This window comes from Schistocerca americana, chromosome 5, assembly GCF_021461395.2.
Source record: "Schistocerca americana isolate TAMUIC-IGC-003095 chromosome 5, iqSchAmer2.1, whole genome shotgun sequence".
In the NCBI taxonomy this organism is placed as follows: Eukaryota; Metazoa; Arthropoda; class Insecta; order Orthoptera; family Acrididae; genus Schistocerca; species Schistocerca americana.
Window position 1 is genome coordinate 349,469,676 of NC_060123.1, and position 27,389 is coordinate 349,497,064.

The 27,389-nt window shown below is 39.2% G+C and overlaps 1 protein-coding gene across 2 annotated transcripts in view; it reads right to left on the reverse strand.

Moving 5' to 3' along the window:
* The window catches only part of LOC124615291 (DNA repair protein RAD52 homolog), an 81,612-nt gene that overhangs the window by 23,135 nt on the left and 31,088 nt on the right, over positions 1–27,389 (reverse strand). For both annotated transcript variants that reach the window (XM_047143068.1, XM_047143067.1), the window contains one exon: positions 17,180–17,360. In XM_047143068.1, the coding sequence (XP_046999024.1) occupies positions 17,180–17,360 (181 nt within the window). The remainder of the gene's footprint in view (positions 1–17,179; positions 17,361–27,389) is intronic.

Below are 27,389 nucleotides of genomic sequence, written 5' to 3' on the forward strand. Positions count from 1 at the left end.
TGCAAATAAATTAACTGCCTCAGCGGAAAAGATTAATAAAAGCCAAATTTCTTTATCAGACCAACAGAAATGAGTTCATTCTTCTCCAAGGCAATCAGTGTTTGACTGTCAAAAATGTGGAAACAAAATAAAATCACATAACTGAAATTAATAACACGTTTTAGCTTTCTGTAATTATGCCGAATGTATTTTAATACATGTGATAACTCCCGGCCACAGAAATCTGTTTTGTTTTCAATTGACCTGAGAGCTACAAATGAAGAGAAAAAAGCAAAATCACTAAACATAAACACTGGTCACATAGAGACTATCCCCTTCCCACTATAACACAGACTGCTCTGGGCATGCGCGAATCTAGCAACTTGGGCGTGCCAGAAAAATGTTTCCGGGTAGCATGTAGCTGCTTGTTGCTATTGCTGATACATATTAACAGCCACACTTCAAGTAGCCAGTTGTGGGAGAAGGCACTGCTCATATGCGATTCAACTGCGCATGTGCATGGACCCGCTGGCAACTACTCAGATGACCTAATGTAAATAGTTGTTATGTCTCGCTCATCAGGAGCAGTTTGCTGTTATGAAGAATTATGTGCTGTTTGTCCTAAAGCATTTGACACATTTTGCTGTGGTAGATGCTTGTGTGCAGTGTGTTTTGTTGTTGGAAATGGCCCATTCCTTTCCAACTTAAAGTTTTATTTTTTTTCTCTCGTTTATGTTTTATTGCTGCAGCATTAGTCTGCAGCAGCATGAAACAGTAATATTCTTTGTTACAGTATCAGTTCTTAGCATTCAAAATTACAAATATTCAACTAAAAACTAAAACAATGAAAAATTCCCAGATTTTCCCAGGTTTTCCACTGGATGAAAAAATTCCCGGATTTCTCCTGGATTTCCTGGTTGCCCGGGTCGTATACACCCTGTTACAAAGGTAAGTTCTCATTACGTGTGTTGATGCTCGAGTTGTCATGGATGTATTTACTGGCTGTCATTTAAGTTGTCAAATGCAAGTTATGACATTGTGCTTCAGTTTACATCAATGAATTTCTTAAACTGTGAATGTGATTAGTTGACCAATTCTGCTGCATAGATTGAACCTGCTGTACGTACTTACAAATGCTGGGTAAGCTGATATGTATTTGTGTGGGAGTTTTGTAATGGAAATGCTGCTGCTGCCACTGAAGTGGTGGTAAAGCATGTGGTAAATGATTTCCCAACGACAGAGTACCTGATTTAAGAGTGATTACTTGTATTTCCACTATATTGTATAAGACTGGTGCAGTGCTAATCCATCATATGTCACTTGGATGTGAAAATGAACAGAGTGTGAATGCTTAGAAGACATTAGTTCTTCAATTGGCACATAGAAAATTTCTTCACATATCAGTGTTCCACATGCAAGAATATGGAGGTTATTACATATGCAAGGTCTCTATCCTTCTCATTTACAGTGGATTCAATACCTCAGAGAAAATAATGAATGAAAATATGAAATTTTGTCACTGGAAAATTTTAAAATGAAACTAATCCCATTAAAATTGTTTTATAATGAAGGAACTTTCACTCATGACGATATCATATTGGTGATGTGACAAAAACTGACGTGCCTTAGTGGTGAAACATTTTAAAGAATCTTGTGTAATATGATAAGTAATCAGTTATTCGGGCCTGTCGTTTTACCGCATCATCTTACAGGGCCTCATTATCTTCCTTGAAAATGAGCTTACAGTATTATTGGAAAATATTCCTTTGGCTACAAGGATGGGCACGTTCCTCTAGCATAATGGGGCCCCTGCAGATACACAGCAGACCTTCTCTAAAATTTGGAAGGTAGGAAATGAGGTACAGGAAAAAGTGCAGCTGTGATGTTAAGTCATGAATCGTTCTTGAATAACTGAGTTGGTAGAGCATTTGCCCACGAACAGCAAAGGTACCACAATCAAGTCCTAGTCTGACACATGCAGTTTTAATCTCCCAGGAAGTTTCAAATCAGTGCACACTTCACTGCAAGGTGAAAATTCATTCTGGGAATTAACTGAGTGTTGTGATTGTGAATGTTAGTCATCCTTAAACACACTGTATTATACAACAGATTGAGAGTGAAGGTCATGACTGCAAGTAATGTGAGCTAAAATCAGTACTAATCAACAAAGAAAGAATGACAAAGAACACAATATCAAACAGAGTTATAAAATAAAGTGAAATCCTAGAAAACCCAGTTAGCAGCTGTATTCACGAATCGGTCTAACAACGTCTTCACAGAGGATATACCAATTGCTGGTCTTATTTCTGGACAGGAAATTCATTCCTTTGTAAAGTGGAACATACATTTTGGAAACAATCCCTGAAGTTGTGGCTAGGCCATTTCGCCAAAATAAAATATCCTTTTTTCCAGGAGTGCTAGATAGGCAAGAGATGCAGGATAACTTCTGCTAAGTTTGGAAGCAGAAGAGAAGCACCGGCAGAAGTAGTAAAGCTAAGAGGTGACTGCAAAGCAGTCTGTCAGAACGTTGTTCACGAAAGAGTAGTTTCTGTATTAGAGTCCTGCATGGAAGTTCTGATAATAATACAAGCCCTGAAAGCCTGTACCGTACAAACAACAGTATTTTCAGAGACAGTTCTAAATACTGCAGAGCATCAAAGTGTGAGCAATGTTTTATCAGGGAAGGATAGTATGCTAGAAAAAACATTTAAGAAAATGAGGATTTCAGAAGAACTTCGCCAAACAGATAACAACCCATTTGATTGAAGACTTTCCTGACATATTCCAATGAAAACAATCTTCTTTGGGGATCAGGCGAAGTGCATGGAGATGAAAACTTATGAAATGTTGTGACACGATGATACATCACTCGGCTGATCTCCCAAGGTGGTTCTGCCACAGATAACATTTCATTAAGACATTTGCTAAACAGATAACAAGACTTCACAAACAAATAATAAAACAACCAGTGAACTGAATTTTCAGATAGCTGAGTTTAGAAGTGAACTGAGTAAGTAGCAGCTGGACCATTCCATGCCAAATTGTCTAATCAGGGAAAAATTTTCCACATGACTGTCAAGGAGTTTGACGAAATTCTTTATGAACATTCGCACATGTTCCCAATGAACCTTGGAAAAACTTTACTTTCTCTAATTTAATACATCTGTTGGACCCCAATGCCTAACTTTCAACAGTGTATCCTTCGAGTTTTCACCAACTTTGAGACATAATGTCTATGGCAACATTTTCTTGAAAGAAACAAAGCTATGCAATCATAAACCATATTTTGTGCTCTCTAAAATGGAATAATAATAGAAAATTTCAAGAGTAATTTTCATATAGACAATTTGACGCGAAGTCGGCTGAGAAAATAGCCAATTGAAAACAAAAAAAGTGAAGCTTAGCTTTTTATCTCTCAGGACATAATTGCAGCATAAACTTGAAACATTGCACATACCGAAACAAGGTGTTAGAATATAAAATTGCACTCTCCTATTACTTTTCAATAGTTTACAAATCAAGGTCAAATTTTCTGCACATGTTTGTATGACGTTTTCACTAAACAAAAAATGTTCTAAACCACTTAAGAAAACTACATTTGGTTTTGCAATGGGAGCATATAAGGCCCCAAAAATCCGATGACACGATGCTAGTGCAGCAAAACTATGGTGATACTCTGCAGGTATTCAAATCTGCCACTTTTTATTATGTCTTACAATTATTTATTAGTATCTGAGGGAAGTAAAATAGGATGTCCTAATGAACAGGAGGAGAGCCTGCGGCAAAAAACTCTAAAAACTGGCAAAAAAAGATAATTTATTTTTCAATTTTTTGAACATCTTCATGTTTCAGCTACATACTTAAAAAAAAATAAAAGGCCACAAAGAATCTAATAAGGAGAACAATGTTCTCTCTCTTTTGTGACTTTAATGTCATATGTAACCACACTTGAAAAATGTAATATTTTGGTTGCGTCTTATCAGTCATTTTCCTATGTGTTGAACTATGCCTTGCACGATAAAAATTTTCATGATAAATATTGTTGAGTACTTAATTCTCTGTTAAATGTTTATCTTATGATTTTTTTATGTGAAATTAGTGTGTTAATGGATCTTAAGATAAGTCTGTATTTCAGTACCTTCAAACAAATATGCTACCTGTAAGTATTTAACTGACTAATTGCACATGAAAAATATCAGAAGGTACCCATTTTAAAAAAAATATTGTGTCAACAATTACTTTGACAACAAGCTATGTTTCTGTCTGGTTCAGTCTTGTGAAGCCTTGTTGAAACAATCTGCATTTTATAGTTGTATTTGCAGCACAGTGAGTGGTTTCTTACAGCACAGAGTAACTTTATAAGATGATGCAACCAGATCTATATTTGTAATAATACTACGTTTGATTTTTTTTTTCTTAACTATATACATGTGTATTTTACCAAACAATGGAAAACCAGGATGGAATGTAACAATATTATGAAAAGGAAAGAGGAGTGGTGACCAGGTGAGGTCAAGGAGGAGGCTGGGGCGTGGAGGGGAAGGGGTAGCATCTCCACTATATGGTGAGTAGCAACTTTCCTTTTCATAATATTGTTACATGTCTATTTTATTTTATACCAGTATTATTTAATGTGCACAATTTCATTCAGTTGTAGTTTGGCTGCCATTTGAGCCACCATTTGAGCCAGTGGTGTTTTGCAAGTAATACTTTTGCAATTAAGTAGAAACAGACCCAGATGGGAGTAGCTTGCCTTTCTGCTCAATTAGGCAAGCAGTTGGAGCATCAACGTGTCATGTCATTTGCTATGGGGAAAAAAACTGCTTTGAGATTGTTTACCAATTTTAGTTAATGCGAACAAGAGTTACGAGTCTGATGCTCTGAAGGAACGCTGGAACTATTCACGTTTGTTTGTACCATGAAGCTTTGTTGCTGTCTTAATATGAGAATTTACAAAAATAAATAAATAAAATAAAACTAAAATGCTTTGAGCCCTTTGACAAAAAGGATCATAATGTACAGACAGGAATTCAGAAAGGTAATACTGAAACAGCAGATAAGGCTTGTTCTACGATGAAGATGCTCACTTTTATTCACAACATACAGCCAGGTAAGAAAATTTGTCCAGCTTGCAAGACTGTATCAAATAAATATCTGGAGGCAGTTTTGACAGCCTCATCATCACAGTGTAATGATGAAGTCACACCAAATGAAGTGTTAACCACTGTCTTATCATCAGTACTCATCCTTGAGACAAGTAGTGGGCACCAGAGACAAAGGCTCAGTATATGAAGCAGAAAATTCGAAAAGCCACATAGTGGGATTGGAAATCACATTACAAATGCTATGGTTGTAAAATGGCAAACTGAACAAACCAGTAAAAGCAAGAAATGTGGAAACCAGGTTGACTATGCATATTTGTTGACTGAACTGAAGGGCAAGATAGGGGAATCCAATCATAAAGAACAGATACAAATTTTAACCTTGGCACCCAAATTCTGGGCAAAGAGAAACAGCAAGACATTCTGGAGTATCAGCAAGAAAAGTAAAGTGTGCTCAAAAGCTTAAGACAGAGAAGGATATTCTAGCACTCCCTGAAAATTGACAAGAACATACATGCAGAAAAGATTGTTGCTCTGCAATTTAAGGGAAATGTATGCACGATGCAGGAATCCAGCTTTATACACTCATATGCAAATTCAATTTAGTGACCCCAAAAAAGCAACAAGAGCTGGGTTCCAGCACAGCACGTTATTGTAATTAAGCTATATCAGTGACATCTCTTGACTGGCAGTACAGTTTTCATCATGTTTGTCACCCAGCAAATTAATGAAACCTGTACAAAATTCAAGTATCTTGGAATAAACGTAAGCTTAGGATTCTAAAAGAGACCTCTTCCAGCTTTGGGAAAGGACACTTACATGTATCATAAGGCCGAGACCCTGTGGAAACAAATCCTTATCACGCTTGGGATCAAGTGTAAAGAACCCCTTATCAGGCAGAAACTAGCCTGATGCTGCTGCTGCACAGCAATGAAAGAAATATGCAGTGGTTAAACCATCATGGACTATAGCAACACATTTATAGAATTTCCACTACTGGCCATTAAAATTGCTACACCAAGAAGAAATGAAGATGATAAACAGGTATTCATTGGACAAATATATTATACTAGAACTGACAAGTGATAACATTTTCACGCAATTTGGTTGCATAGATCCTGAGAAATCAGTACCCAGAACAACCATCTCTGGCTGTAATAACGACCTTGATACGCCTGAGCATTGAGTCAAACAGAGCTTGCATGGAGTGTACAGGTACAGCTGCCCACGCAGCTTCAACACAATGTCACAGTTCATCAAGAGTAGTGACTGACGTATTCTGACGAGCCAGTTGCTCCGCTACCATTGACCAGACGTTTTCAATTGGTGAGAGATCTGGAGAATGTGCTGGCCAGGGCACCAGTTGAACATTTTCTGTATCCAAAAAGGCCTGTACAGGACCTGCAACATGCAGTCGTGCATTATCCTGCTGAAATGTAGGGTTTCGCAGGGGTCGAATGAAGGGTAGAGCCATGGGTCGTAACACATTTGAAATGTAACATCCACTGTTCAAAGTGCCGTCAATGCGAACAAGAGGGGACCACGACGTGTAACCAATGGCACCCCATACCATCACGCCAGGTGATACGCCAGTGTGGCGATGACGAATATCCGCTTCCAACGTGAGTTCACCGCGATGTCGCCAAACACAGATGCGACCATCATAAAGCTGTAAACAGAACCTGGATTCATCCGAAAAAATGACGTTTTGCCATTCATGCACCCAGGTTCGTCGTTGAGTACACCATTGCAGGCGCTTCTGTCTGATGGAGCGTCAAGGGTAACTGCAGCCATGGTCTCCGAACTGATAGTCCATGCTGCTGCAAACGTTGTCGAACTGTTCGTGCAGATGGTTGTCTTCTTGCAAACATCCCCATCTCTTGACTCAGGGATCGAGACGTGGCTGGACAATCCGTTACAGCCACGCGGATAAGATGCCTGTCATCTCGACTGCTAGTGATATGAGGCCGTTTGGATCCAGCACAGCATTCCCTATTACCCTCCTGAACACACCGATTCCATATTCTGCTAACAGTCATTGGATCTCAACCAACACAAGCAGCAATGTGGCGATACAATAAACTGCAATCACGATAGGCTACAATCCAACCTTTATCAAAGTCGAAAACGTGATGGTACACATTTCTCCTCCTTACATGAGGCATCACAACAATGTTTCACCAGGCAATGCCGGTCAACTGCTGTTTGTGTATGAGAAATCGGTAGGGAACTTTCCTCATGTCAGCATGTTGTAGGTGTCGCCACTGGCGCCAACCTTGTGTGAATGCTCTGAAAAGCTAATCATTTGCATATCACAACATCTTCTTCCTGTCGGTTATACTTCATGTCTGTAGCACGTCATCTTCATGATGTAGCAACTTTAATGGCCAGTAGTGTACCATCAGTACGGTAATGTTCTACATAAGCTGCAAAGTATATAAACACAAAATACGCTGTACTTCAAACCAGGATTACTCTAGCACATCAATAGTATTACAAAATAAAAACACACATTCAAACTTCTCATTAACATGAATCACTTTTCTAAAAATTTCATGTGTACTGCTATGAACTTCACCAAAATTTACACACTGTAACAATGGTGTAAAACTTGAGAACAATTTATTGGGTGTGTAAGGTGCAGCTCTTCTGCAACAATTTTAACTACTATTGCCTCCAGTGCCTTGCAAGTCATGACAAAGGACAGCTAGGTTTTATTTATTTATTTTGTAGTTTTTCCAGTTCTTCTGACTCAAGCTCGCTTTCTGTTTATCAGGACTTTTGGTATTACCTTTCCCAGAGAGTGCTAAACAATTGTAAAACATAACAAAATAAATCAGATATAAGTACCAATGGAATATGGGACACATTTTCACTATGCCTTCCCCTTGCTGCTGCTTTTCTGGGCCTTATACACCGGCATTCCAAAAACAAATCACTTTTTTTAGGTAGTTTGGAACATGGCCTTTTTAGTGAAAAGCTTTAAAGGTGTATGGAGAAAATACTTTTTGTAAAAGTGAGCTAAAAATACACGTTCTTGGCATTTTTGTAAAAAGCATCACCTTTGTGCTTGATTTGTAAACTATTGTAAATCAGTAGAAGAATGAAATTTTGTATTCCAAGATCTTGTGTAAAGTTTCAGGTTTGTCATGCACTTACTTCCAGGGATATAAAAACCTAAACTTCAACATTTTTTCCAATCTGTTATTTTTCCGACCTACTTTGCATCAGATTACCCATACACAAATTGCCCACGAAATCTTTATTGTTTCACTTAACAAGTGCAAAAGGTTTGTCCAACACGGTCTACTTTTGCTTCTTTCAAGGAAACACTGATAGAGCTATTATGTCTCAAAGTTCCAGAAAACTCAGTGGTACATTGTTGAAAGCCACACTATGAGATAAAAAAAATGACTTTCTCTGCAAGTACCGAGTTGGTGGTCTTTACCAATGTTTACTGGGTGCATGTGGGAATTTTCACACAAAATTTCATCTAAATCCAGATGGTCATGTGCGAATCTCTAGACCACTTGTCATGGAAGTGAAAAGTAGTTAATTTGACTTGAAGAGTGAATGATGTAGGCGACAGAGTAACTTCCACAGAATCCAGGTTGCTATGAACAGCACTGAAGGTGGCAGTGGTGGAACCTGATCTCACAAATGAAATTTCTAATATCCTTTCAAAACTGAGCTGTCAAATTTAAACTGTCAACAGTCATACCAATGTCCATACTAATAATTAGGTAAGAAGATTGAAGAAGTGGAAAAGTTTGTAAATTATACTGATGGCCATTGTAAAGGTAGTGTGTTAGCTCTGAAAGAGAATGTGGTATCGTCCAAAAAGTAATTGAGACAATTCCAAAAGGAAGCATGTTCAAAAATTTTCGTTAGTATTGGGTACAATATGTGGTCAAATATGCCAATGAAATCTTTTTATAGGGATGGAAATTTTTGCACCCAATAGACTTTATGCAAAATTGTAAGGCAACATCCTTCCTAAAAGAGTAGTGAAGTAAAATGCAAATCTGTAAAATAATTTCTTGAGGGAGAAGCACTGTCTTGGGCTAACCACATTAATTGTCAAAACTTAACACTTGATGAGTTTAAAAAGGAATTTTTTGAAAAAGTTTTGATCAGAATCAGAGCAGGCTACGATCTAGAGTGAGCTTCTAAATGTAATACACTAATAGAGATCAGAAGTGACGTATGAAATAATTTTGCAAAACTCAGTTGAAAAGTTTGGTACACTTAAATCAACTTTTTGATGAATTAACACAGACTCTCATGTTAAAGAGGACATTACCTGAAAGGATATGTTGAGGTTTGGTTTATGGAGCAAATGATTAAGTTGAACAATTTTTGAAATATATGGACAAACTGGATAGGGAACTTGACTGAGGAAATAAACAAAACTTCGACTTTGGGAGAAAAAAACTGGACGGATGGCAAACTTATAAACAAGGGATTAGTAAAGGCTATAATTACCAAAATAATTATGCAGAAAGGTGACCTATACGAGGAAATCAGTACTTCAATAGACAGAAATGATAATAATGATTTTGAAGGGAGCACTATCAATCCTAATAACCATATAAGCTCTATGAGGCAAGAAATAACTCGTTAAACTGAGGACCTCTCTGTTGGCAGTTCACAATGTGAGAGTATATGATGGTTTTAATATAGGGACCAAATGAAGCAATAATTTTTAAAAGTCAGAATTGTGACTGCAAAGAAGTGAAAGTGTTTCAGGTAAGAAAAACTGCCAGGTGATGGATTTTGTAAAGGGTTTTATATGGTACTTATAAAATCAAAAAGATAAAGAAAGAACAGTTGATGAGTTGTTTAGAGGAAGTGTGCTGTTCAATCAATTACTAGGGTAGGGGGGGTGTGAGTGAGGGGAATGAATGAATTAGGAACCAGGAATGCAATACATGTATGGAGGGATTGAGGAAATAGAAGTACATGAGAAGGATGAGGGCATGATAAGCAATGGGATAACTAATACTTTTCTGGCGGGATAATGGTTCAAACAAAGATTCAGAAAAGTTGAGAAATGGAGACAAAGACGATGAAGAGACAGGGTATTATATTGGCTTAAATAAAGAATTTTTGTCAGGCAATGAACAGAGTGAAATCTCAGATATGATGAAGTTGTTAAATGCCATGAAAGATTATGGAGAAGATACACGTTATCATAAGTCTGTGGTGCTGGAAATGACAAAGTATCAAGGTGTCAGTGCGGCTGAAGATACTTTAGCTGCTGAACAAAACTCACAATGTATAAGAACAGATGTTACAACAGGATAAAATGAAAATTTTCTTTATAAAATTTAGTGGAGCATGGGAAAAATGTCTTTTAGTAATTCCTTTTGAGAAAAGTTGGGTGTTGTAAAGAAACAACCATATTCCTATATTCAGAGTGTTCTCTTGTGGGGGATGTTAACTAGGACAAAAATGAGCCCCTGATGAATTTATCATCATTTTTCAATTGCAAACAATACACAAATCTCACGAATCTACTGTCTAATGATCTACATCCATTTTTTTACCTACTGTCTGAAATTCAGGTTTTTGAATCATCACTTCTTACAATGAAAACAATAAAACCACAATATTCAGTATAAAAACTGTGTGTGTGTGTGTGTGTGTGTGTGTGTGTGTGTGTGTGTGTGTGTGTGCGCGCGCGCACCTTGCTCCACACCCCTGTCTACAATGCCGGTGCAGCAGTAAATTACAGTTATTTTGTTATTTAACACACCAGGACTATTTTAAATCTCCGATGCCAACTTTTTCCAGTGAATTAAAAAACCTTTCCCTGGGAGGTGCTAGAACACTGTTCCAGCCAAAATTAAGCCCTGCTGCAGATGATCTGCACATCCAGCACAACAAGGTACCAGCCATCACTCACAAACTACGTCAGAACAATTTGAGAAACACTCCATGGAAGTGAGGGTGCCTATATGCACCTCAGATCATCTCCCTTCAATCTTACCGAGTCTATTAAGAATGCCATCAATAGCGTATTTATGCCTGAGAGATGGCTTTGACCAATCATTATGAGTTTTGGGTGGCAGCGAAGAAGTCATCAGGATAGCACAAAAACATTATATGTGTCTTGCGTAGTTCAGCGCAGGGCACAAAGTTGAAGAGCACAGTTCCTCTTTTTGATGTCACAGTTTTCATTATATACATCTCATAGGTCACTACCAAAAGGAAACTGGATTTTTTTATTTTGTTAGTGTCTTTACAAGGTCTCAACTTTCCTTTTTTTGAGTGCACTGGTTTCCTCTGTCATGAAACTACTAGCGACGTTTTCATTTTCAAGCTTTTAGTGTCAGTGTGTGCTCTGCATTCGATTTTCAAGAAATTACTTTTAAAAAGACAACTAATGCATCTCCACTACCGTATTCACTCGAATCTAAGCCGCACTTTTTTTCCGGTTTTTGTAATCCAAAAAACCGTCTGCGGCTTAGAATCGAGTGCAAAGTTAGTGGAAGTTCTGAAAAATGTTGGTAGGTGCCGCCACAACTAACTTCTGCCGTCGAATATATGTAGCGCTACAGAGGCATGCTTTGCAGGCACAAAGATAAATACTGGCGCCAAAACCTCTGCGTCAGTAAATCAATTTAAAAAAAAAAAAAAAGGTGGAAGGAGAGCTTTTTTCTCCGCCCCGAGTTTCGACCACTGCATTTTCATACATTATCCAACGAAGCAAATACAAATTCCGTATTGTTCATCTTCAAATGTAGCAGCATTTTGATGTACTACGAAAATCCAACTGGCAAGACTGTTTGGGATGTTTGTCAATATGGCCAACTCTACGTTCCGAATTTTTTCCTACCTGTGAGAAGACGCAGTTGTTAATAGGAACTTTTATGAATTGTTAATCACATGCAATATTCTCTTCACCATAAGAATAATACGAATATAAACATTTTGCCATGTATTCTTTCATGTTTGCTGGTATCTCATTTAAATCCAGTCTACCTAATAAACTACGAAACTAGAGTGAGACAACAGCAAACGCGAAACAATATACATATCATGTAATGTTTATATTCGTATTATACTTATGCCTAAAAGTGATACAGTCAGAAATGAAGCAGGGCAACTGACTACATTTTTAAATCTAAGATGACTAATTTCTGTGCAGAATGTAATGTACTAAAGAGGCGTCTGCAAAGATTTTCAAACGAAGAAAAATTTTCGCCAAACTCTCGTTCAGAACATCATCTATCATACGCTGTCTATTATTTGGTTCTTGTTGATCATTATCAAAGAAAGCAGCAGTGTAAGTAACAACAAATAGCAGTCTCTTGCCATTGTTTCGCTAATGAGGCGATTCCTCTCTCTCTCTCTCTCTCTCTCTCTCTCTCTCTCTTTTATTATAAGCGCAGTAGCGTGCACAAAAGCAAGCCATGCCGCGAGCGGCAACAAGCCGTAAACACTCATTATCTGAATGCGACAAACGATGCATGACACAGTACAGTAATGCATTTTCAGATTAGAGTGACGAAAACACCTATAACAAAGAGAACGGCACTTATCAGATCAAAGAAAAAAAGCAATCAATTCAAACCAGGTGAAGCACGTGAAAAAGGGAGGATACCCGTATAAATACGGACGGAGCGTCTGACGCATAGCAATGGCTACCTGGTAAAGCTGAAATGCTAAGCTTACAACTCGAACCAAACTACTATAGCTGTATCGTCATTCATTCGACGTAAATTGTGTCTCATATTTTAACGGACCAACCTTGTTTTGATTTGGAGGTGCGGCCTAAAACTTTTCTCTCCCCTTGAATTTCGAGTCTCAAATTTCAGGTGCGGCTTAGATTCGGGAAAATTTTTTTTTCCTCAATTTTGAGTCTCATTTTTCAGGTGTGGCATAGATTCGAGTAAATACGGTAATTTCCTTAAGAATTCTGGCATTCTAAACAGACTGAGATGTTATACTGACCAGTAAAAATGGAAGTAGGAGTTCAAAAGGGCATGGACACTGCTTGCAATCAAACACAAAATTGCTCTATGTAAGAGGCCAACAGGAAGTGCTATTGTTCTTTCCCCCAAGTAACTTCTGTTTGCCAAAGCATAGACTCTGTAACACCCCATCACATCCTTTTTCATCAAAACTAACACTAATAATATATACATATGCTGTAAAATGACTCACTCGCTCCACAGCATTTTGATAAAAGAATCGTTCAAATGATCTATGGAACATGTCACTAACTAACTAACTAACTAACGAGGGTCATCCGTCTCCAGGTTCTAATTGATGTGATTAATGACAGCTTGCTCCAAATGTAGAAAAATGTACATTAATGTGGATGAGTAGGAAAAACAATCCTGTATTGTTTGAATACAGCAATGTGCCACTTGATACATCAATTAAATATCTAGCCATAACGTTGCAAATCGGTGTGAAATGGAATGAGCATATCAGGTTGATAATAGGGAAGGTGAATGCTCAACTTAGCTTTATTGGAAGAATTCTGAGGCAGCGTAGGTCATCTATACAGGAGACAGTGTATAGAACACTTCAGCGACACAGCCTTGTGTGCTGTTTGTGTGTCAGTTTAAAGGAAGACATTGTAGCAATTGAGAAGCAAGCTGCTAGATTTGTTCGATCAGCTCGCAAGTGTTATGGAGATGTACCACGAACCCAAGTGCTGGAGAAATAATGATGATCTTTTTGAGAGGTAATTGTGGAAATTGAGAGAACTGTTATTTGGGGCTGACTTTGGGTTGATTTTACTGCCATTAATGTACATTTGCATAAGGACCATAAATATACGATGAGATAAATCAGGACTTGTACAGAGGCCAATAGACAGTGGTTTTTCCCTTCCCTATTTGCGACTGGAGCAGGAAAAGAAATTACTAGTACTGTTATATGGCACTCTCCATGGCGGTTTGCGGTTTATGTACTTAGAAATAAATCCGTCTCTGGGCCCAACCATCTCTGTGGCCAACTGTCTCCGGGGTTTCAAGAGTCCATCACCTCCAAGAATCAGTCATCTCCAGAGCTCTGCCAGACTGCGGTAGCCTCACAAGCAGTGGGTTCCTCCGGCGCATTGTCCTCCTTCCACCAGGCTTCTTGGATCAACAGGACCCTCCATTCCTCAATTCCTCACCCAGGCATACAATTTTCTTTGAGCTCCTATGCATGCTCCAGCAGCAAGCACTCATTGGAGTTTTTTTCTCCAGCACTCTACTCTCTTCTTTTCCCTGCTCTCATGCACACATGGCAGTGAGCTCAAAACAGACCAGTCTTCCAGTGCTTAAGCCCCTTCCTTCTGTGCTTTCTCTACGTCGGATCCTCTGGCGGCTTCACACACAACTGATTCCTCTGGTGCTGTGCTCTATTTCTTTTCACTTACTTCCTGGCCACTCTACACCATCAATCCTTCCATGATGTGCTGGCCTTCATCTGTTTCTTTTTCCAGATGCACATGTTCCTGCCCACTCCGCTGTTGGCCATTGTGCCCATACCGTCCACGACTTCTGCGTGGTGATGCCTCCCAACTCAGGAACAAGTTATAGGGGCTGGGCCGCAACCGCCATTGGCTCCCTCAACATTTTCAGATGCCTATGTCGGCCGAAGGAGTGGGGGGTGGGGGGTGGGGGGGTGCACCACTTCCACTGTGGTGACCTGTCAATGTGGCTCCTCCCTCCCCCCTAGGACGGAGGTTATACAGGCCTGCACCAATTACTCCCAAAGTGCGAAGTGAATGTAGGCTCTTCAGCTACAAGCAAGATGACTCCACCATCTTGGGAAGAAGGGATGCAGTATCTGCTCCTACATTTTGAAGGGACAGCAACTGCACGTACACCTGTGTCTGCAAATGATCTGGCCTCAAGCATCATCCACTTCTTGTACACACATCCACAAGTGAGCTATGATGATAACAGTTCCAGGTAGCAAGCCACCACAACAACAAATACAATGCTGTTTGTTATCGCTGGAAACTCAAGATACCAATACTGCAGGCACTACTCTTGGCATCTGGATGTGTTCCAGTTTACATCAGGAGCAGACGCCTGCATGGAACTATTTCCCTCCACAAGTCACATACCTGAAAATAGTCCGCATTGTATACCTTTGCTTCAGCAGCACGGAGGTCAGTGCACTGTCTCCAACAAGCCAGTCATTGCAGGAGTTATACCAAGTAATTCCACTGAATGCTCTGTGGTCTTCATTCAGAGTAGCTCCTCACTGGTGCCAACTCCTGCAAATCTAATTAATCCCTCTTTCAACGGACTCACTCACAGACCTAGCCTTTGGCTACGCCTCACTGTTAAGCTTGCATCACGCATCGTCAATGGAGTTATCAGCCTGCTGGTATCTCCTCTAGTAACTCCATAAGTGGTTACTCGCTAAGTCTTCCTGTAACCAACATAAACTCTACAGTTGTGTCATAATGTTATTTCTTCCTGTAATTCTGTCTTGAATAAATGTGTTATTACTTCCAGTCTACTTGACTGCTGTATGTAGCACACCCTAGTCCATAAAATAGATCATACAGTTGATAAGCTATTAAATGAGAGATAGCTGCCATATTGGAGAGTGAGAAATAATTGGGACCCTGTAAACTGGGCAGTTCAGTGTAGTAAATAACTTATGACATATGTCATGACAATGGCTGTGCACATGGGAGGGGGAAAACACACATCTACCTCCGCACTGTAGCACAGAGATGCATTGCCCCACACAAAATACCTTTCCTAGTTCTGCATCACAGAAGACTGGGATTAGAATGAGTATTTTGATACTGATCCTCGACACATAGTTCAAGGTTTTTTTCAACTCCTTAATCAAGATACATGTTGATATGTATGATGAGCGGCGTTAGATTTCATAGATAGGATAATATTTGCTTAACTCTTTCAGTCACCTGATTTGGGAAGACTGAGCACATTTGTAATGCTGTTAAGAGGAATGTAGGCACTTTGGACCAATCATTACAACTTATGGGCAGAAGATCATCATCATTTATTTATTCACTGTTGTTTTGTGGGGCCATACTATAAATTGCCAGCCTGCTCATGAAGTAATGAGGTGTCAAATACAACAAGGGAACCACCTTCAAAGTCAATTTACTGTCAATGTGCACTAAACTTCAGCCTGCTTTTTTGTTTGTTATGGGGAGAGTATTATAGATGAAGTTTTTCTGAATCATCAGATTCTTATTTCACTAGGATAGATAGGCAGATTTGGAATTAATGTCAGATGTTTTCAGTAGCACATTTTAAATGTCAGTGATCCTTCTGCATGAAGAGTTCAACAGTTTGCAAGCTTCTGAAATGGAATGAGTGAATATGCTGGAGGCACTATATATGTTACGGTTTTGTACATTCTTTAGTCACATCAATTGAATGACTATGACATTTCCTTAAAATATGTCATTACAATTTTTTTCTAATCTTACTGTCAATGTGTAACTGACTTCTCGTTGCTAGCAGTGACACAACCTGAAACCTATCGAATACTGCTCAAACATGGGAAGTTGCAAGGGAGTGGGGTGCTCAGTTTCACTTAAGTAAGAAGCAGGGAATTCGGTCACTGATACCTAAAAGAAGGAAAACATTTTTAAACACAAGGAATTTTATGGTTCAACAGTTTGGAGTTGGCAGTTTGTGTTTCAAAATGTTACTAGTTCAACACACACTGCTAAAGTCTCATTTTTAATTAAAACTAATATGTTACATAGACATCATCTAATCAATTTACCTTGCAGTTTAACTTACCCAATACACACAAAAGAAATACTTTTATCTGTTGACAACCCACTTAAAATACAATTTAAATGTTTGAATACTCAGTTTACTCCATTTCATGCTGAAGAAAAAAGATATGTTTGAAGGAACTCACTCATATTGTGCTTAACTTAATTTCACAGATTATTACCATTAATAATGCTCATAAGTTGGATACCATGAGCTCACACATGTTGAAGGCTCCAGAACGCACATGTTACATAGATAACGCAAAGCTAATTTGTACAATAACATGTGTTACTTTTAAAATTTCCTCCCTGATTTAAAATATTTTACAACTGTTTTCAGAAAGTCATGGTATACCTGTCAAACACTTACCAACATTTTGAGTCACAACAGCATGATTCCAATTCAACGACCCAAAAACACAATTAGCTGCATCAATTAGTCTCTTTCGTGCCTCATCAAAAGTGTTTTTCTTCTTTTCCACAGGTTCCGGCAGTTGCTCAAAAACTATTTTAGCTGCAAATTCATCTAGCTCATCCTCTGGGCCCTCCATCTATAAAAAAAAAGTTATAGAAGCTGCAATATTATCAAAAAAATTATTATCAGCAGATACAAATACACACTGTTCTTTTAATTATAATGTCCACTTTTTCTGCTGTTCCTTCACCACCAGACGCACCGCCTACATAGCCTCTGAAGCATACTCAAAAGAAATTTTACACCACCTGCATATCTACAAATGTGTGGGGGCTTAGACTCAAGAGAAGCAGGGAGTGAAAGAATAATACTACCTTAACTATGAAATAACACCAAAATAAGAAAAAAAGGGCAGCAGTTGAAAAGTAGGCATCTGTGAAACAAAAATCTGCTTTGGGTAACAAAAACAGTAATGCTTCATCCCATGCATTGTAACATATTTGATCCTCAGCATGCTGTCCACAGTGTGTTGAGATGTTGCTCCGTAAGCCTGCCCCACCCTTCAACGGCAGCTCTCCTGTGGTCACCCAGAGTGCGAGGAACCTTCCTGCAGTACCACACTGATAGTCTCAATTGGTCCCAAGCACACTCAATCTGGTTCATGTCAGCTGATATTGCTGGCCATTGTATTACAGTTGTTTGGGCCTCCTGGAAGAAGGTGTTCATAAGTTGGATGCCATGAGCTCACACATGTTGAAGGCTGTGGCCAAAAGCTGTGTGTAAGCGTGTTTTAAATGTGTTTGTCTGAGACTTAATGTGCCTTCTTTATGGTAAGTAGCAATCTAGCTTTTCCTACACTGTTGATATTCCTACGTGGAGTTTCCATTGTTTGATTTTGCTATAAATTATAACCAAACATTAAAAAGTTTTCTTTGCTAAAGTTCCTTCTCATAAGGGTTTTCAAACTTGAGATGTTCCTGCCTGTCTGTGGTTGCTCAATGAACAATTTAGATAATAGACCTAGAAGCGAGACCTGTCCCATACAACATCCCACAACCACTTATTCCAGTCTAGTCACAAGCATCAACCATACCATCAAAGGCAGGGCTACCTGCTAATGCAGTCACATGATCTACAATGTAAGCTGCAACCACTGTGCTGTGTTCTACATGGGCATGACAACCAACAAGCTGTCTGTCTGTACGAATGGCCACTGACAAATTGTGGCCAAGAGAAGCTGGACCACCCAGTTACTTAGCACACTTCCGAATACAACATTCTTCAGTTCAATGACTGCTTCACAACCTGCACCACCTGGATCCTTCCTACCAACACCAGCTAAGCCAAACTGCACAGATGGGAACTGTCCCTGCAATATACCCTACATTCCCATGACCCTTCTGTCCTCAGCCTTTGTTAGTCCATATCCTTCACCCACCCCTTCCCTGGGCCCACTCCACCAGCTCAGAGTCTTCTGTTCCAAAGCTACTGGTATGTCAGTCATACCACCATTTATTTCAACAGCTTTGTTTTCAGTACCCTGCATTGACTCACATGCAACAGATTCCACAGCAGCTCCAATAAATCCTGCTTACTTGTTGATTTTACAAGGTGGGTGTGGCATATTTATCATGGCACACATTGTTTCTGCTGCAGTGTGCCCTTTGCCAGTAGCTCTCAATCCATAAAACCACCTAACATTTACTTCAAAATAATTATCTTTACTCTTACCAGAATTCCAAAATGAATGAGTATATTTACAATTGGCACAATTAATGATAAGTTTCCTAGCTAGTTCATTTGATACCTCACTGTCTTCATGTAACCATTTACATCATGTTTGTTTTGAGAAAACTGTACATCACAATGTTTTATTTTAATCTTCGAAGCACTAATGGGTGTTTCTCTAGATACTGATGAGTTTGCCAGTATTTCATTGTCTGTAACTTCACATGCCGCATGTTGAACACAATGTTTCCCTTTATTCAAAAATCTATTACCATGAAACCCACGTTTCTTAAAAACACTTCGTTTTGACGTCATACTTTACTTTGAGAGATTTACCAATCTATTCATCACTTTTCCCCAGAAAAACATTAGCACTTCGACATACAACACTTGTATATACTATGATATACTATGAAACGATACGATACGGTACTGTTTTTGACAGTGCTACCAATACAAACACGTTATTTAATCTATATAACACAGCAATCCACAGCCTTCTACATAAAAAATTACTGATTTTATTAGATCTTGAAGTAACGCCCATAAAAAATTTTAACATTTTCAACCGGTGTACATTATATTTAAAAATATAAAATAAAATACTTCCCATGTGAGGTTATAAGTGCTATATATATATATATATATATATATCATTTTGTTCAGAAAATTGCAAATTCTGTAATGAAATAAAAATCCTAAAATGTGAAAATAAATTTTTTTCTATTCTAACTCCTCTTAAAAGTGATGAGGGTAGTCTGAGAAGGCCATCACCTGAGACGTTGAGGGCCCATATGAGGATCCTGAGTAAGTGTTGCAATGTCTTTGGCCCATCACAGCAACAGCTGGCATCAAAGTAGGCTGCAGAGAGGGGGACAGTAGTTCCAGCACTGAGAGTGACTGCATTGGAGATGTCCCCACAGCCTAATTGATGCAATCTGACACAGAGCAGGTGTAAGTGGCGAAAGAGGCATATAACTGCTATGTTCACCGAAAAGTGGTTGATGTCACAAAGATCATCATGCAGTGACAATTGTAGGAAAGCCTTGAGAACAGGGGAAGAGTTTGTAATTTCAGTAGCTGAAAAGGTGTCATGCGTGGCACTGAAGTGGGCAGGCATACCATCACTGAGGAGAAACAAATCAAAATTGGAAACAAGCTGAAGGCCCCTGCCACAAGTGGCACTTCCTGACAGGGGGCAATGCACAGTGGAATTCCTAAGTGGGAGAAAAGGGAAGGAGAGTTGTTGAATTAAGGAGGTCATCTCAATGTAACTTCCCTGCCTAGAAGTAAATAAACAATATAAATCACAATCGCTGGAAATGTTTCCACTTGCACTGCTACTGCTTCAAAAATGGTGTGGAGGGGAATCCACACACTAAAGATATATGTGCAAACCAGAGTACAGACCCCTTCAGATGCTCTCACAGGGCCAGTATGGATCTGACACAATGCACAGTAATCTCAAAAACTTGGAGAATGGTCATCAGTGAAGTGTACTTCTTGGAGAGTAACACGGATCACAGAACAAGAGGAAAATAACTGCAGTTCCAGCAGGAGACAGTAACAGCCATTGCGATTCCATTGGATCATCATACTGAGGGTGAACTGGTTAGGTCAGAAGGAGCTAGGACAAGTCAAGTACCAATATCACTGTCAGGGTGGAACAACACCAACAAACATCAGTTCAGAGTTTGATGGCATGGGAGGATCTGGCATCTCTGAGGTCACCAGTGTATCCCTCTCCCAAGGTTTCTTCTTCTCCTTCTTCTTCTTCTTCTTCTTCTTCTTCTTCTCTTTAACAACTTATTATTGGAAGCTGTCACAATGCAATTCTTACCACCTTAGGGAATGCAAGTGAGAAGACAACATCATTAAATTTTATGAATGTAAAGCGAATTGATTTAAATTTATGTACTTAATTTTTATATTATAAGAACTGTTTATTGCATGAATGTTTGTTTTCTTTGTTTAATGTTGAGGCCAATGGCGACACAACATGCCGACATTAAGGGTCTTCGCTTTTGCAGCCAATAATGCTGAACCACCCACCACCACAGCCAGTGATAGTGAGAAGATCTTACCAGCAGCTGCTGCAAAACTCTGGTTCCATCGGACATTGATACTATTGTAATTCAAGACAAAAAGAAAATGAACCATAACTGTAATTAAACTGTAATGATGTAGTAGTGGTCTGGGGCTGGCTGCTACTAATGATGTACGTATTGTGTATGTCTATCTAATTAGAAGGCAATAAACTTTTACAGAGCTGAAAGTTACTTTTACACTGTACTTACTCATGAAATGAAGAACTTAATCTATCCACAAGAAAGAATAAACAACAGGTTACACACTGTTCATATATTAAGGTATTATTATTATTATTATTATTAGTATTAGTAGTAGTAGTAGTAGTAGTAGTAGTAGTAGTATGGTTCAAATGGCTCTGAGCATTATGCGACTTAACTTCTAGGTCATCAGTCGCCTAGAACTTAGAACTAATTAAACCTAACTAACCTAAGGACATCACACACCTCCATGCCCGAGGCAGGATTCGAACCTGTGACCAGAGCGGTCGCTTGGCTCCAAACTGTAGCGCCTAGAACTGCACGGCCAGTAGTAGTAGTAGTAGTTTGAGAGTATGATCACAGTCTAAGAGAATTAAATTTTGGTACAAATTCCACCTATGTACAGCATCTTTGTCTTGTTATCAACTAAACTTCAATTCCTAGGCAACAAGTGAACTGATCTCCCCTCTCTCATTCTGATACAAAGGACCTGCAAGTTTAACAAAGAAATATTTTACTACTACACTTCAATAATTTGACATGGCTTGTATTCCGGTTACAAGAAAAGCTAGCATGGTTGAAATGATTAACTGATGGTCAACTAATCTAAACACAATTCTTCAGACAAGAAGTGTAACACTGTACTGATGATCTTGCGAGGGATTATCAACTGTGGGTGTAGTAAAGGAAGGAGAGTGGTCAGCTCTGAGACCCACAGCCTCTGGGTTGCTGATCTTGGATTTCTGGGGAGATGGTTCCCGAATGGGAGCTATCACTAGCATAGGAAATTGTGCTTCTCTGGTAGGATACATGGAGACATTCCTGAAAATGTTGCCGCAGGAACCACAAGAAGGAAGTTCCTATCTTCTCCATAGTCCAGTTCATTTGTGGAACTACAGAAGGTTGATGCCAACAACCTGGGCATAGCAGTGGCATAGTCAATATCAGTGGGACTCGATACAGTTATATTTTTCACAAGCTCCAAGACATAAGGTTTTTTACTGCTTGATTAGGATTGCACACTTCAGGGATCAGGGAAAATGGTAGCCTGACAACTGACAAAGACAGTTGTAGTGCACGTGATGAATTTTTGTGAAGCAGCTGGCCAGTCTCCCAATATCGGGTTGCATGTAAACTGGGAAGTCATACGACCATAGTAGTGGCATTTAAAGCACAATTTTTACCTTCTCTGGAAGTTAAGCCCCTGTCATACGTGAGGATGACTGCACCAGTTCCAACTTTGTTGTCTGGCAGGCTTTGATGTACACGCTGTATGGAGTGAATCCCTACCCTCCCCAAGTGTTCGAAAGTTTAATCCCTGTACCACATTGATGTTCTTATGGGGTATTGTAGTAACAGGTACATCACCACCAACTTTTTTACAACACAGGAACACCCAGGACTGGGTAGGATTTGCAATCTTAATTATGATGGAACAACTTTTTAATTTACTAAAGGAAGACGGTTAAATATGTTTATGATATTCTACCCAATAAACATTGACTTACTGCAGAGAAAGTACCCTGCAACTGTTTGGGTACAAACCATGAACTGAGCGACTATGTCTCGACTGGTTTTCCTTTCCTCCCATGGCATATTCAAGGAGGGAAAATTCCAAGGGTCGTAATGATCTGCACTAAATTGCAAACTGCCTGAAGAAGCTGTTGGAGCCTCATGGCCACTGGCTGAGAACTTCAGTCATTTCATGATCCCAAGTATCTGTCAAGGTGCCACCTATTCCAAACAAGCCAGCCAGAGCAAAGGCTACCAGGCCTGATGACCGCTGCCCAGAGTCCTAGAGCCGCTAAACAGACAGACACTTACTCTTCAGCAAGTGCAGGGAGGTAACATCTCAGGTATCAATAATGCAACTCCTTGGTGTTCACGAGGCTACCAATGTATGGATGACACCCACATGTGAAATGGCTGCCATGCTGGGTATTGGGTGACAGCTTAGGCATCAATAGTGTGACCTCTGCATGGTCAGGAGGCTATCGATTATGGGCACCTGACGATGCCCACACATGAAATGGCTAGCACACTGAGTACTGGGTGACTTGCTCCACATGGCCCACACATTCCGTGAAAATTTTAAATAAGTGTAGTTCAAACAAAGACATGGGAACGGGATATAAGTTAACCACAACTCTTGGTGTAAAATAAATGGAACAAAGTGGTAAAAGCCATAATCTACATCCTACGAGTGAGCTATGTTCTCAACAGGAAATCTATCCTAGAGTATAAGCCTGAGAGAAGACATAGTCAGGGTGTAAAATTGCAGTACAAGTAACTGACTGCCCGGTGCATATTTGCTAAAGAGTTGCGAGCCTTCTGGGTGTGTCAAAAGGGACCTTCGCCCACAAGAATTAAAAAATTATATATATATGAAATAAAATTGCTGACAAGTGTCTACCAGGGGATGGACGTTGGGAAGGTTAAAAAGGAAGGGCAGGTGTCTCAGGTTTCAGGATGAGACAGACCTGCCAATTGTGGGGATGAGGGGAGATGAAGATTAAACAAGATTAATTCCTCAAAAGTTTAAATCTCTACATGATTACTCTGCAATTCACAATGAGGCTTCATTGAAGCCATTTCTCTACTGTTCCACTCTCTATCACTGTGCGGGAAAAACGAACACTTAAATCTTTCTGTGCGAGCTCCGATTTCTCTTATTTTATTATCATCATCATTCCTCCCTATGTAGGTGGGCAACAACAAAATATTTTCTCACTCTAGTGAAAAAAGTTGGTGATCAAAATTTCATGAGAAGATCCTGCCACAACATAAGAACACCTTTGTTTTAATGATTGCCACCCCAATTCACACATCATATCCGTGACGCTCTCTCCCCTATTTCGTGATAGTACATAACAAGTTTCTTTGAAGTTTTTCGATATCTTATCTGATGTGGATCCCACACTGCACAGCAATACTCCAGAAAAGGGCATAAAAGTATAATGTAGGCAGTCTCTTTAGTAGACTTGTTGCATTTTCCCAGTGTTCTGCCAATAAATCATAGTCTCTGGTTTGCTTTGCCCGTAACATTATCTATGCGGTCATTCTAATTTAACCCACTGCAATTGTAATCCCTAAGTATTTGGTTGAATTTACAGGCTTTAGATTTGTGTGACTTATAGCTGAAATTCAATGAATTCCTTTTGGTTCTCATGTGGATGTCTTCAAACTTTTCATTATTTAGAGTTAAACTGTCACTTTTCACGCCATGCAGATGATGTTGTTGTTGTTGTTGTTGTTGTGGTCTTCAGTCCTGAGACTGGTTTGATGCAGCTCTTCATGCTACTCTATCCTGTGCAAGCTTCTTCATTTCCCAGTACCTACTGCAACCTACATCCTTCTGAATCTGTTTAGTGTATTCAATCTCTTGGTCTCCCTCTACAATTTTTACCCTCCACACTGCCCTCCAGTACTAAATTGGTGATCCCTTGATGCCTCAGAATATGCCCTACCAACCGATCCCTTCTTCTAGTCAAGTTGTGCCACAAATTTCTCTTCTCCCCAATTCTATTCAATACTTCCTCATTAGTTATGCGATCTACCCATCTAATCTTCAGCATGCAGATATCTTGTCTATTTTGTTTTGCAATTTGTTTTGATCATCTGATGACTTTCATCATTGGCAAACAATCTAAGAGTGCTACTCAGATTGTCTCCCAAATTGTTGATGTATGTCAGGAACAGCAGAGGGCCCATAACACTTCCTTGGGGAACGCTAGGTATTACTTCTGTTTCACTCAATTACTTTCTGTTAATTACTATAAACTGTCACATTCCAGACAGGCAATCACGAATCTAGTTGCATAACTGAGTTTACCATAGGCATGCAATTTGATGAGAAGTCGTTTGTGAGGTACAATGTCAAACACTTTCTGGAAATCTAAAACTATGGAATCAATTTGACATCCCCTCTCAACAGTACTCATTACTTTGTGAGACTAAAGAGCTAGATGTGATTCACAAGAACGATATTTTCTGAAACCATGTCTACAAATTGTTTCCTTCGAGATAACTCATAGTGTTCAAACACAGTACACGTTCCAAAATCCTACCGCAAATCAACATTAGCGATATGGGTCTGTAATTCAGCAGATTATTTCTATTTCCTTTCTTGGGTTCTGATTTGACTTGTACAACTTTGGCATGGATCTTTCAATGAGCGATCATTTGTATACGATTGCTAAATACGGAGAGCGTGTATCAGCGTACTCAGAGGAACGTGACTGGTATACAATTAGGATCAGAGGCCTTGCCTTTATTAGATGATTTAAGCTGCTTTGCTATACCTAGCATACCTACTTTTAAGTTACTCATGTTGGCAGTTGTTCTTGGTTCGAATTCCAGAATATTCACTTCTACTTTGGTGACGGATTTTCAGAAAACCACATTTATTAACCCTGCTTCAGTGGCATCTGTCATCGGTAACATCACCATTGTTATCGCACAGCGAAGGGATTGGTTGTGTCTTTCCACTGGTGTACTTTACATACGACCGGAACCTCTTTGGATTTTCTTCCACATTTCGAGACAGAGTATCGCTGGCAAAAGTATTAAAAGTATCACTCACTGAAGTCTGCACTATATTTTGAGCTTCTGTAAAACTTTGCCAATGTTGTGGATTTTGCATTCTTTTAAATTTAGCTTGCTTTTGTTGTTGCTTCTGCAACAGTGCTCTGACCTGTTTTGTGTATCATGGAGGATCACTATCATCTCTTATTAATTTTTTTGACAATGTGACTCACCAGCCATCAATATTATTTCTTTGATTTGAACCACATCTGGTCTACACTTACATATTCAGATAGGAAGGAGTAGAGACTGTCTCTTAGGAAGGCCTCAGGCAAATTTTTATCTGCTTACGTTTATTTTTGCTGAGTTTGGATGTTATGGTCCTCAGTCCTGCTACAACAACCTTGTGGTCGCTAATCCCTGTATCTGTCATGATGCTCCCTATTTGCTCATGATTATTTGTTGCTAAAAGATCAAGTACATTTTCGCAACCATTTACACTTTGAGTTGGCTCATGAAGTAATTGATCAAATTAATATTCCAAGAACACATTCAGAACGATTTCGGATAATGCTTTATGTTTATCTCTGACTTTAAAGATGTATTTTTGCCCACACATTGAGGGTAGATGGAAGTCACCAACAGTGACAACTGTATGAGTGGGGTACCTATTTGAAATGAAACTCAAGTTTTCTTTTAACCGTTCGGCAATTGTATCATTTGAGTTGGGGTCAGTAAACGGAATCAGTTATTAATTTATGCTGGTTGTCATGTATAACCTCTATCCACACTAACTCACACAAAGTATCAATTTCACTACAAGCTAAACTACTTCCGACAGCAATAAACACTGCACCCACCAACCGTATCTAATCTATCCTTTCTGATCACAGTTAGGTCCTTTGTAACACTTTTGGCTGAACTCATTTCCAGTTTTAGTCAGCTTTCTGAACCTGTAACAATTTGAGCTTCAGCACTTCATATTAGCGCTTGGAGCTATGATTCTTTTCCAACACAGCTATGACAGTTTACAACTACAATACTGACTGTTTCTATGTGTTTTATCCCGTGTTTATCCTGCACCCTCTTACAACTGATGTCCTTTCTGTAGTTTCCCGAGATCCTCTGACCTAAAAAACCATCCAGTCCTCTCCACACAGCCTCCAATATCTGTGCATCCGATTTCTGCATGTAGTCAACTCCTGACCTATTAAGCGGAGCCTGGAAACCCACCATCCTATGATGCAAGTCGAATCTGCAGCCTACATGGTTGCAGAACCGTCTGAACCCCTGATTTGTGACAAGTTCTGCCTTCCATCTTGCAAGCCTATGATGTCAAATATGTGGTTTCTAGCTATTGAACAAGCTGCCTGTATTTTCTATTGATCTTAAAAATTTTACAGTCTAGTCATTACAAATTATGGTAGTATGATCACATCTTTAACATGTGGAACTACTCGTCAGATTGGGAATTTAGAAATCAACTTCACAGCGCTTAACCCTTTTGGGACGGAGCGCATTTCCCCAAAGTGGAGCAATTCGGCAGCGCTGTGTGGGTTCCATATCCCTTAGGTTTCTTTCGTTGCTTTAAAATCTACAGTCTTTGACTTATTGGTGTAATTTTT